Here is a 12545-nt window from a genome sequence, read left to right as displayed (position 1 = left end):
GTTGAGGAAGTACGGAAGGTGATCCAGAGACTGAGACCAGGAAAAGTGCCAAGCAGAGATGATCTCCCAAGCGAGATGCTGAGGGATGGTGGCGTTTGTGAGCAGACTGCCCCATATGACATCAAAATAACAACCTGGACCACTGGATGGGTTCTGCAGGATTGGAAGGATGCACTGGCGGTCCCCCCTTTAAGAAGGGGAACCGTACAGACTTAAAAACTAAAGGGGCATCTCCCTTCTCAGTGTGCCGGGAAAGGTCCTGGCAAGGATTATTCAACATCGCTTTGCCAGGCATGCTGAGGAGAGGCCAGGGCGGTCCTGCACACACGCCATATTTTCTGTCTGTCTGCTCTGGGTTGTTCTTCGTGCTTTCAGATTCCCTGACTCTCTGCTCACAATCATTAAGGACCTTCATGATGGTGGGCAGGCCCGGGTAAAGCAACGTGGCCCTCCAAAACTAAGCACCTACCTGGGTATTTTGTACTACCAAATACTCCACCCCCTCAGCTCCCCATTGGTGATGGAGCGGTTGTGGAGAGAGTGGAGAGTTTCCCATACCTGGGCAGTGTGCTCATGACCGGCTCCGGTTTAACAGCAGAAGTCTCACTCTGAATCAGCCGAGCGGCATTATCTTTTTATCGGTTGCATAACGCTGTGTGGAAGATAACTCGTCTGTCGCTCTGCACGAAGCTTCAAGTCTTCTCAGCCACGGTCATTCCCTCCCTTCTCTACACTTGCGAAACGTAGACCCCCCTAATGGAGCATCTTCACCGGTTAGAAACATTTAGGCTGGCCTGCCTACGATCCATCCTGGGTTTAACCAGGCTGGATTGTGTGAAGACCTCACAAATCCTTGAAAGATCTGGGCAAAGTCCCATCGGTGAGCTCCTCCGGCGGGCAAGGCTGCATTGGCTGGGTCATGTAGCCCGCATGCCCAGCCACCGCATGCCTAAACAGCTTTTGGAGGAGGCTCGTGAAGGACGCTACTGGGCAGTTAGAGGCAGTCGCCATCCAATAACAACAACAGAGGGCGAAGGAGCAACGCTCACAACAACGAGTGGAGTGCCGGGTGGCTAAAGCACAGCAAGTTGGCACAGTAGGGGGCACAGGTGGTGCTTCGGCCACTCATCCCAGTCAGTCGACCCGTGGCACCTGGGTCTGCCCCGTGACCTCCTGTCAGCGGGGGTTCGACACTTCACGTGGCCTCAAGGTGCACATGGCCTGGCACAAGTGTCGTGGTGACGTCACCGTCACTTCATGGTGAATAGCGGTTGTTGTTGTGTGTCTTTGTGTGTCACTATGTCTGTGTGTCTGTGTGTAAATGTGTCTGTGTGTCTCTGTGTGTGCAGCTCCATAGGCAAGAAGAAGAGGAAGAGGAGTAGCAAAAAGAGAGACAAACGGCACCGAGAGAAGAGGTGAGAGAGTGGGGGAGAGATAGGGGGTGAGCGATGAGGAGACAAAGGGGGAAAGAGGGAGAGAAGGGGTGGGCAGATCTTGGGGGACAGAAAGGGGGTGAGAGATAGGGAGAGATAGGGGAAGAGAGAGCGGGGTGGGGGAGAGTGTGTGAGAGATACGCGGAGGAATAGTTGTTGGATAATGTAATCAGTTTTGAAGACAACTGCGTATACGTTATTATTAGAGCACGTCTGTCTGTGCTTGTTGTGGTTGTAGCGAGCGAGCGGAGGGTGGCGTGACATCACCTAAGGCTGGTGACCTCCACACGACCTCTGCACTCTCCAGGTGATTACCTCTGACCTCGGCCCAGCACAGAACCCCACAGTAGGAACCCCACGGGTGGCTAGGAGATGTTTACTACCTCGCCCTGTATGTAGGAAGTTGTGGGTTCTGATTCTAAAATACTCTAAACACCACGGGTGGCTAGGAGATGTTAACTACCTCGCCTGGGATTCAGGAGGTCGTGGGTTCGATCCCGACCCTGACGCCTGCTGTATATTTGGAGTTGCGTCTCTCACTTTCCCCATGGTGGTAGCGTGGATTTTTCTCTGCATCCTCCGGATGTTCCTCTCCACGTTTAAAATCAATGTCACGCATTGATTATATCGTTGTAAGGTCCACTGAGCTATGTAGCTCTTTTTAGGAAGCGACCTGGCCACCACAAGTGATGGCAGCTCAACCAAGTGGCTGATATCATCATCATCGCGTCGACACTTATAGCGACAGCAAATACTCTAAACGCATGATGTCGATTCTAAATGTGGAGGTAAAAACCTGAGGACCTTGAGGAGAAAAACCACACGACTAAGGGGAGAGCATGCAAACTCCAAATATACAGCAGGCGCCAGGGTCAGAATTAGAGGCTGTCCGAAATTCAGTTTCAGTTTCGGTGCCGAAAGTTGGCAAATGGCCTCTTTCGGCATACTTTTGGTTTCGGCTGAAAGTAAATTTTTTACTTTCGGTCTGGTTTCGGTTTCAGCCGAAACTGATATTGACTTTTGGCCGTCATTCGTCAACCGAAGATCTATTTTTAGAATATAACGCTAGTGCTACGTCTATCACTCGGCCTATCGGCAGAGTGATAGACGTAGGCAATCCTATGCGATAGGCTGCAAACACACACACACACGTCAGCAGCAGCAGCTTGGGAGCGAGGTTACAGCCACAACCATGGTCTGCTAATGTATATACGGCCGGTCAACAGACGGTAGCCTGTCTGGCTGAATGCGGAAAAACTGTTGTTTCTTATCTACAACATTCGTTTGTTTGGATATAATTACCAAGTAAGTAACACCTAATCACTTGATATTTAGCGACACTTACTGCAGGCTCTGAATGATTAATTAAAGTAGCATTGCATCATGACATATTTAATAAATCTTGTGTTCGATAACTTCGGTTATATACCTTTCTGTTTCGGTTTTGGCTTCGGTTTCAGCCGAAAGACATTTTTTTACTTTCGGTCTGGTTTCGGTTTTGGCCGAAACCAGAAAATCAGTTTCAGTCGGCCTCTGGTCAGAAGTGACCTGGCTATTGCAAATGATAGCTTAACGAAGTAGATTATAACATGGGAGACATTTCTTGCCAGTATAAAAGTATAACAAAAATAAGAATAGGTTTTACCCTTTCTGGCAATAAATCAGGAGTTGTTAAGACTTTCAAACACCAAATAGAAACCTTTTGCAAGGAATCATATCGGCGTTAATCACACGCGGCTCTTGTGCATATTCAAACAAACTTGCTCTGGTGATATATGATGCGTTCTCTTTGAAACTCATTGAGCTACACCATAGACATAAGCCTTATTTAGGGTCTTGTCTCACTACCAGTATCAGACCAGAGAAGAACGCCAAAAGGGGAACAGTGTAGATTATCTCATGGACATTTGAACCTTATGGTGGGACCCCGGGGTTCCGAATAAATGGAAGTCAAAATCGTAATTAATTTATTTGTGGCGACTCCGTCCCACCATGCACATAAACGCTGTGACCCACCTGGCGTGGATACTTCTGTTGTCACGTCGTCCAAGCGCAGCGAGGATGAATGCGCAGTAGAAACAAAACTTTGAAACTTTGATTAGCGCATCGTGTAGAGAGGAATAGATTGCCGTATCGTCTGCCTTCAATAGACATAAAATGGCGTCGCAACGCAGTTTATGCCAGAGCCGGGGGCTTATGGGACCCCGGGGTGCCACCATGTAGTTCATTTATTGCAGCAAAATAATCTAGGCTGCCAGTAGGGGATAATGATTGCTGCAGTGTGGTCAATGCCTAGGGGCACCCGTCAGTGGCACCCACCTGCTCACTCACCCACACACTAGCCTGCCCACCCGCTCACTCACCCACCTGCTCACTCATCCACCTGTTTGCTCACCCACCTGCTCACGCGCCCACTCGCTCACCCATCCACTCACCCACCTACCCGTTCAGCTGCTCACCCACTTACCCGTTCAGCTGCTCACCCATCCGTTCATCCACCCAACTGCTCACCCTCCCACCCAGCCAATCTCCCACTTATCCACCCATCTGCTCACCCACCCACTCACCCACCTATCCAATCAGCTGCTCACCCACCCACTCATCCACTCACCCACTCACCCATCTACCTGTTCAGCAGCTCACCCACCCACCGGCTCACCCACCCACCCAACCACTCACCCATCCACCAAATCTCCCACATATATCCTCCTGCTCACCCACCCACTCACCCACCTATCCAATCAACTGCTCACCCACCCACTCATCCACTCACCCACTCACCCATCTACCTGTTCAGCAGCTCACCCACCCACCGGCTCACCCACCCACCCAACCACTCACCCATCCACAAAATCTCCCACATATATCCTCCTGCTCACCCACCCACTCACCCACCTACCAATGCAACTGCTCACCCACCCATTCAACTACCCACCTACCTGTTAAGCTACTCATTCACCCACCCACCCACCTGCTCACTTACCCGCCCACCCGCTCACCCACCTGCCTGCTCACCCAATCAAAACTCTCACCCAACCATTCACCAACTACCCATTCAGCAGCTCACCCGCCCACCAGCTTACCCACCCACTCATCCACCTACCCGTTCACCTGCTCACTCACCCACCCACCTGCTCCCTCACCTACTCACCCGCCCGCTCACTCACCTAACATCCCACCCAACCACTCACTAACTACCCGTTCAGCAGCCCACCCGCTCACCGGCTCACCCACCCAACCGATCAACCACCCACCCACCCAATCTGCCACTCATCCACCCACCTGCTAACTCACCTACCCGCCCTCTCACACAACCACTCACCAACTACCCATTAAAATCCCCCCCACCCCCCAACCAGGCGCGAAGATGCCACTGGGTCGCTTGACCAGCCGCGGAGTGAGTCACATGACCAGCCGGGTCAATGGGAGAGTGGTGCAGCAACGGCGGTGGTAGCCACTGCCCCCACCTCGTCGGTGGCCCCTGCCACACCGGGCCGGGCTCACAATGGCCGGCTCGCCACGCCGCGTGTAAGTAGCGGGTGAGCGAGCGGGTGAGCGAGCAGGTGGGTAGGTGAGTTGGGCGAGTGAGCGGGTCGGTGGGTGGGTGAGTGGGTGGGTGGGTGAGTTGACGGGTGGGCAGATGGGTGGGTAGGTTGGCGAATGAGCTAAACTCAGCCTGTTCTGGGAATATTTATGTGCATAAACCACAGCAGCAGCAGCAGTAATCATTGCCCACTACTGGTAGCGGACTAATGCACAGGGACAGCTGCCACTGGGGGTGCCTTTACGGATCGACCACAGCAGCAGTAATCATCGCCCCCTATTGGTAGTGGACTAATGCACAGGGACAGCTGCCACTGGGGGTGCCTTTACGCATTGACCACAGCAGCAGTAATCATCGCCCCCTACTGGTAGTGGACTAATGCACAGGGACAGCTGCCACTGGGGGTGCCTCTACGCATAGACCACACAGCAGCAGTAATCATCGCCTACTACTGGCAGCAGACGAATGCACAGGGACAGCTGCTACTGGGAGTACATCTACACATAGACCACATAGCAGCAGCAGTAATCATCGCCCCCTACTGGTAGCGGACTAACACACAGGGACAGCTGCCAATGGGGGTGCCCCTAGGCCAGGTTGTGGTCGTATGGAACGCGCCGCCGTGTTCTCTGTGTGTGTGCGACGCTAACACCCCAATTGTTGTCCCACCACTCCCTGTTTTCCACTCTCACCTTAAAAAGGAGGGAATGCTGCATTGTGGGTAAGTGGCGGCCTGTGTGCAGGACCAGCCCAGGCGCTGCCTAACCGCCCTCCCCCTCCTCCCCCTCCACCCCCCTTCCCCCCTCCCCCCTCCCTCCACCACCAATCGCATCAACCGCTCCCTTCACACAACGATCACCGCCACAACAACAACAACAACCACCACAAGACAACCACACACACAGCCACTGGAACTACCACAACAACACAGAGCCACTAGACCCACCAACGACCACAACCACAATAAGCACAAAAACACACAGCCCTGGCCACTAAACCTACAAACCATCACCAACAACCACAAACACACACAACCGCCACCACAACCACACAGCCCCGGCCACTAAACCAACAAACCACCACAAACACTAGACCCACCAACAACCACAACCACCACAACTATAACCACCACAACCACACACAGCCCGGCCACTAAACCCACCAACCACCACAACCACACACAGCCCTGGCCACTAGACCCACCAACCACCCCACCACTACCACACACAGCCCTAGCCACTAGAGCCACCAACCACCACAACCACTACCACACACAGCCCTGGCCACTAGACCCACCATCCACCACAACCACACACAGCCCTAGCCACTAGACCCACCATCCACCCCACCACTGCCACACACAGCCCTAGCCACTAGACCCACCAACCACCACAATCACACACAGCCCGAGCCACTAGACCCACCAACCACCACAACCACTACCACACACAGCCCTGGCCACTTGACCCACTAAAACCTCGACCACCAACAACCACAACCACACACAACCACCCCAACAACCACACACAGCCCCCGCCACTAAACCCACAAAGCACCACAATCACAAAAAACCACCAGCCACCATCACCACCACAGATGCAACCATACTACAGCCCCGGCCACTCGACCCACTAACCACCACAATCGCAAACCACACACGTCTGTGTGGGTGTGTGCGTTTGTGATTCACTTTGGCCTCAAGGTGCACCTAGCCTGGCACTAGCACTGTATGGTGACTTTACCGCCACTTTAGTGATGAATGGCGGTTGTTATTGTGTTGGTGATGGCGGGATTCTGAGAGATGTATGTGTGTGGAGGTGGTTGTGGAGGTGTGTGTGGGAATGTGTGTGTGTGGAGGTGGTTGTGGTGGGGAGCGGTGGTGTAGTGGTTAGCGCTATGCTGCCCTACGAACTCGGCGACCGGAGTTCGATTCCCGTTAACGGCCAAAACCAGTGACGATTATCTGAACCGGTCCTGGGCCTTCCCTAGGTCGACTCAGCCTCAAATTACTACCTGGTGTGTAAACATCGCCATTAGGGAGACAATGGCGGCCGGGCGTGGTGGTGGCCACCCATCCCCAACATGTGTTGTGCCAGCCTTCATAGGTGCTCGATAACAGCACTTGCCCCTACAGTCTGTTAAGGGTATATGGGGATCTTTGTCTTTGTGTGGGATTCTGAGTCTGCGTGTAGGAATATGAGTGAATGTGTGTGTGTGTGTATGTGGGGAGCGGTAGTGAAACAGTAAGCACGCTGTGCTATGAACCCGGTGACCCGACTTCGATTCCCACTCACGGCCAACACCAGTGATGATTATCTGAACCGGTCGGGCCTGGGCCTCCCCTAGGTAGACTCAGCCTCACATGAGTACCTGGTGCGGTGTGTGAACATCGCCACTAGGGAGACACAGGTGGCTGAGCGTGGTGCTGGCCACCTAGCCCCTCGTGTGCTGTGCCGGTCTTCATTGGTATTGCTCGCTAACGGCACTTGCCCCAACGGTCTGTTAAGGCTATATGGCGGATGTATGTCTATGCGTGTGTGTGGGAATGTTTGGTTGTGCCAGAGGCCCCGGGGGGACAGGCATCAATGACCCCATTTGTCAGAGCCAGGAAACTAAATCCGCACCCATAGGGGTGCCTCCAGAAAGGGCAAAAAAAGTCACTGCGGGTGGCCACGTGGAATGTTTGAACGCTCACTGCAGGGGAGAGGCTATCACTCCTCTGTCGGGAGCCGGACCGGTACCACCTGGATCTCCATAAAATACAGGAGGTCCGGTAGACTGGTTCTGGCTCCAGTCACCATGAGGAGTTGACAGTCCTCTACTCGGGGCAGAAGGCTGCCAAACAACAGGGAGTGGCTCTTCTTCTGAACAAAATAATTATGAGGACGTGGGAGCATGTCGGTGATGCGTGGGATGCTGTCAGTCCCAGTATACTTTGGTGGTAGTTGCTTATGCCCCCACCGAAGATGAACATCAGTGGAGGGATGCAGGCAAGGCCGATGAGTTAGCTACCTTCTATGACCTCCTGTCACAGGTGCTAGCTAAAGTGGCTCCTCGGGATAGAGTCATCCTATTGGGTGACTTTAAAACCCGAGTAGGACATGATGCTGGCATTTGGGCTGGAGTGATTTGAAGGCATGGGCCAGATCAACTCAATAACAAGGTAGGACGCTGCTCGGCCTCTGTGCCGCAAATGGGCTTGTAATCACTAACATGCTGTTTCAGCATCAGCGCATCCACACAACATCATGGATGCAAGTCGGGTCCAAGCAACAACATCTGCTGAACTACTTAGTGACAGAATAGCGAAGTTGGGCCCATGTCCCTGTTAGCAAGACCGTACATAAAGCTGATCTGTCCACTGATCATCGGCTTGTCATCTGTAAGATGCGTCTGCTATTCTTCTACTCCGGTGGTGGGTGTCCATCTAGAACCCCATTCAAACCCACAGTGGCCTGCTCTCGGCTAGCTGAGGATATTTGCAAGCAGAAATAACAAAAATCGCTTGCAGCTCGGGTTGGCACTCCCCCCCACTAACACCACATGATGTTGAGGGGGGAAATGGATGAGGTTCAGGACTTCCACTGTGGTGGTGAAAATTGTGCACTGGTTTTGGCAACGTCCCTCCCTCCGTATGTAGCCAACCATGCACATCGGAGGTATGGGATATGCGGTGCCGTTCGGGACTTTGGCTTTTGTAGTTGCCACAGCTACATTGGGTACACAGTCCAGACCTCCCCCGGGGAATGTGGCAGGCCCACTCCCACACCATCTGAAGCATTCCACATTGGAGAATGAGGAGGTTCAGCGCATTGGCGAGCCGCGTGGCGTAGCAGGGATGAGTGACGATGGCAAATGCTGTGATGGAGATTGCCTCAGTAGCTTACGATGAAAATAATCGCTCCTTAACTCTATCAAGAAAGTAGCTTGCAGCACCTTGCCTGTCGCCATCCTTAAGGGAAAGAACGGTGATCCGATCTCAAACCCCGCCCAACCCCCCAAGAATAGGTCTGCAAGGTTTACTGAGCATTTCTGAGGTCTTGCGGGAGGGTAAATACATCAGCTCAATTGGCACCGTGGAGCATTGTGGGGGATGATCCTGCTGGGCTGCTTTGCCTCATATATTATAGGAAGTAGCCAACCCCCTGTGAGTGGCTGGCTGAGGGGCCATCTGTAGAGGATGTACGAGGGGGCGATCCGGTGAGTCTGAGGCCAGGAAAAAGTGCTGGGCAGAAACGTTAAATGATCTCCCAAGCGAAAATGCTGAGTGAGGGAGGGTGGTGTCTGTGTGCAGACTGCCTCTATTTGACATCATCACAACTCTCTGGACTACAGGGATTGGAAGGATGTCCTGGTAGTGAGTGTCTAAGTGAATGTCTAAGTGAGTGAGTGTCTAAGTGTCTAAGCCAGTGTCTAGGTGAGTGTCTAAGCAAGTGAGTGTCTAAGTGAGTGAGTGTCAAAGTGAGTAGGAGTGTAGGCGAGTGTATACGTGAGTGTCTAAGTAGATGTCTAAGCGAGTACTTAAGTGAGTGAGTGTCTAAGTGAGTATCTAAGTGAGCTTCTGAATAAGCGTCTAAGCGAGTATCTAAGTGGTTGAGTGTCTAAGTGAGTAAGTGTGAGTGTCTAAGCGAGTGTCTAAGTGAGCATCTAAATGAGTGTCTAAGCGAGTGAGTGTCTCAGTAAGTGAGTGTGTAAGCGAGTGTTTCAGTGAGTGAGTGTCTAAGTGAGTAAGTATGCGAGTGTCTAAGCAAGTCTGAGTGTCTAAAGGAGTATCTAAGTGAGTGAGTGTCAAAGTGAGTGAGTGTGTAAGTGTCTAAGGCAATGAGCGTCTTTGTCAGCATCTGTGCGCGGGTGCCGTCTGTCCGGGAGCCCAGGCGGACAATCGTGGACGCGACCTTCGACCCCCACCCCCTCCCCCCACCCCCAGCTTGCAAGAGGTCAAAACTTGACTCCTCACCCCGCTCGCCCGTGTTCCCCCCCCTTCTCCCAAATCCCTCCCCCTGATCCACCCATCCCCCCTCCCCTCCCTACCCCCCAATCCCCTTCTCCCATAGGGGTCCCAGCTGGAGCCATTGAGAGTGGTTGGGAACCAGCAGGGATTGACGCTGGGGGGTGGGGCTGAGGGTGAGGGGGGTGAGGAAGGGGAGGGGCCGGACCCCCACCCCACGGACCTTGTCCCCTCGGACCCCGCGGCCGCCGTGAGCCCAGCAGGTGGAGGGACCCTGGCCGGGATTGTCAACCGGTGAGATCATCATCATTATTGGCAATGGTGGCGTAATCATTATTAGTGTCATCAGCAGCATCATCATCAGCAACGTTATAATTGTTAGTGTCATCATCAGTGGCAGCATCATCATCATTATTCGTGTCATCAGAATCATCATTAGAAGTGTCATCAGCGGCATCATCATCATCAGTGTCATCAGCAGCGACATCATCATCGGCTTCATCATAAGAATCATCATCAGTGGTGTTTTCATTAATAATTTCATTATCAGTGGAATCATCATCCGTGCCAACATCGGCGGCATCATCATCGGCGGCATCATAATCATTATTAGTGTCATCATCAGCGGCAGCAGTATCATAATCATTATTCGTGTCATCAGGATCATTATCATCATCAGTGCCATCAGCAGCGACATCATCATCACCATCACCAGCAGAATCATCATTATCAATGGTGTTTTCATGAGTAATTTCATTATCAGCAGAATCATCAGCGGCATCATCATTATTAGTTTCGCCATCAGCAGCATCATTATTAGTGTCAACATCAGCAGCATCACCATCATCAGTGTCAATATCGGTGGCATCATCATCATCTGCATCATTGGCGACATCATCATTATAATTGTCATTATCAGCAGCATCATCAGCAGCAGCAACGCAATCATTATCAGCGGCATCATCATGGGTGGCATCAGTGTCATCACCATCATCAGTGACGGCATCATCACCAGCATCATTATCAGCAGCAGAACAATAAATTCCTGGGTTCAACTCCAGACTCACTCCCAATGAACAACAACCGCCATTTGCCACTGAGTGGCGGTAACATCACCACGGCGCTTGTGCCAGGTTATGTACACTTTAAGGCCACGTGAAGTGTTGAAATCCTGCTGGCAGGTCACGGGACAAACCTAGGTGCCATGGATTGACTGACTGAGATGACCGTCAGATGCACCACCTGTGCCCCCGACTGTGCCAACTTGCTGTGTGTTAGCCACCCAGCACTCCGTTGTTGCTGGAGTATGACTGCCTCCAACTGCCCAGTAGCGTTCTTCACGAGCCTCCTCCACAGAGGCCGATCTTGACACCGCTGGTACCAGTAATTGGCACGTCCAGTCAGCTCTACATCTTCTCGTGCCACATCATTCCATCTCTTCTCTAGCCCATGCCACACCCGGTTTAGCCCCCTATATGTGGCCGAACAATATCTGTGTGGGCATGCATTAGCTGGGCAAGCGGGCTACATAACCCAGCCACCGCAGCCTTGCTTGCCAGGGGAGCTCACCAATGAGACTATTTACAGATATTTCGAGGATTTGTAAGCTGCTCACACAATCCAAGCTGGTTAAATTCAGGATGGATCGTAGGCTGTGGCGTGTGGCGATGTCGCTAGGTTTGTGACGCTGTAGCATGTGTGACTCTGTAGCGTGTGTGATGCTGTCTCTAGGATTGTGTGACACTTTAGTGCGTGTGACGCGGTAGTGCATGTGACGCTCGTAATGATGTAGCACGTGTGACGCTGTAGCGCATGTAACGCTGATGTGCACGTGATGTTGTAGCATGTGTGACGCTGTGCATGTGATGCTGCTGCAAGTGTGACGCTGTAGCGCGTGTGACGCTGTGCATGTGTGCCGCTGTCTCTAGGGTTGTGTGACGCTGTTGACACTGTAGTGCACGTGATGCTGTAGTGCGTGAAATTCTGTAGAGCGTTTGATGCTGGTGACGCTGGATTGCATGTGTGCTGCTGTTCATGTGACGCTGTAGTGAGTGTGACACTGTAATGCGTGTGATACTGTAGTGCGTGTGATGCTGGTGATGCTGTAGTGCGTGTGTGCCGCTATCTTTAGGGTTGTGCCACGGGGCTCCACTCCCCCGCGGGGCAGGGGCAGCCGTCGCAAGCGGCGCCGTGCATCCCAGCGGGGGTCCCAGCAGCGGTCCCAGTGGGGGTCCCAACGGGGCTCTCAGCGGGGTTCCCAGCAGGGATACCAACGGGGGTCTCACCAGGGATCCCAGCGAGCCTCCCGGCCTGGTGGCTCCCGCTCTGTCTCGGGCTCCCGATCCGGCTCCGGGTCACGCTTTAGCTCCGGCTCCCGGTCAGGCTCTGGCTCTCGCTCCCGCTCATCTCCCCCGGCGCGGAATATCGCGCGGGAATCGCGGGAGAGCCGCACGCGTAGCCGGAGCCGGAGTCGAAACCGGAGCAGGAGTCGGACCCGGAGCCGGAGTCGGAACCGGAGCCGAAGCCAGAGCCGGGCACGCTCTCCCACAACGACGAATGCCAGCAAAACGAGGTGCGGGGAACTCTCCGATCGGTCGTTGGTGACTATGGCAGTGGTGGT

General features: G+C 53.2%; 1 protein-coding gene across 1 annotated transcript in view; it reads left to right on the top strand.

Annotated features, from left to right (window-relative positions):
* The window catches only part of LOC116957728 (uncharacterized), a 59767-nt gene that overhangs the window by 37228 nt on the left and 9994 nt on the right, over window positions 1–12545 (top strand). The window contains exons 5-9 of the mRNA XM_032980051.2: window positions 1350–1415; window positions 1672–1740; window positions 4793–4961; window positions 10032–10219; window positions 12057–12497. Of these exons, the coding sequence (XP_032835942.2) occupies window positions 1350–1415; window positions 1672–1740; window positions 4793–4961; window positions 10032–10219; window positions 12057–12497 (933 nt within the window). The remainder of the gene's footprint in view (window positions 1–1349; window positions 1416–1671; window positions 1741–4792; window positions 4962–10031; window positions 10220–12056; window positions 12498–12545) is intronic.

The sequence above is a fragment of the Petromyzon marinus genome (genome assembly GCF_048934315.1).
Source record: "Petromyzon marinus isolate PM22_M1 ecotype Great Lakes invasive population chromosome 84 unlocalized genomic scaffold, UKy_Petmar_22M1.pri1.0 chr84_unloc.3, whole genome shotgun sequence".
Classification (NCBI taxonomy): Eukaryota; Metazoa; Chordata; class Hyperoartia; order Petromyzontiformes; family Petromyzontidae; genus Petromyzon; species Petromyzon marinus.
This window is presented reverse-complemented; position numbering and strand designations above follow the sequence as displayed.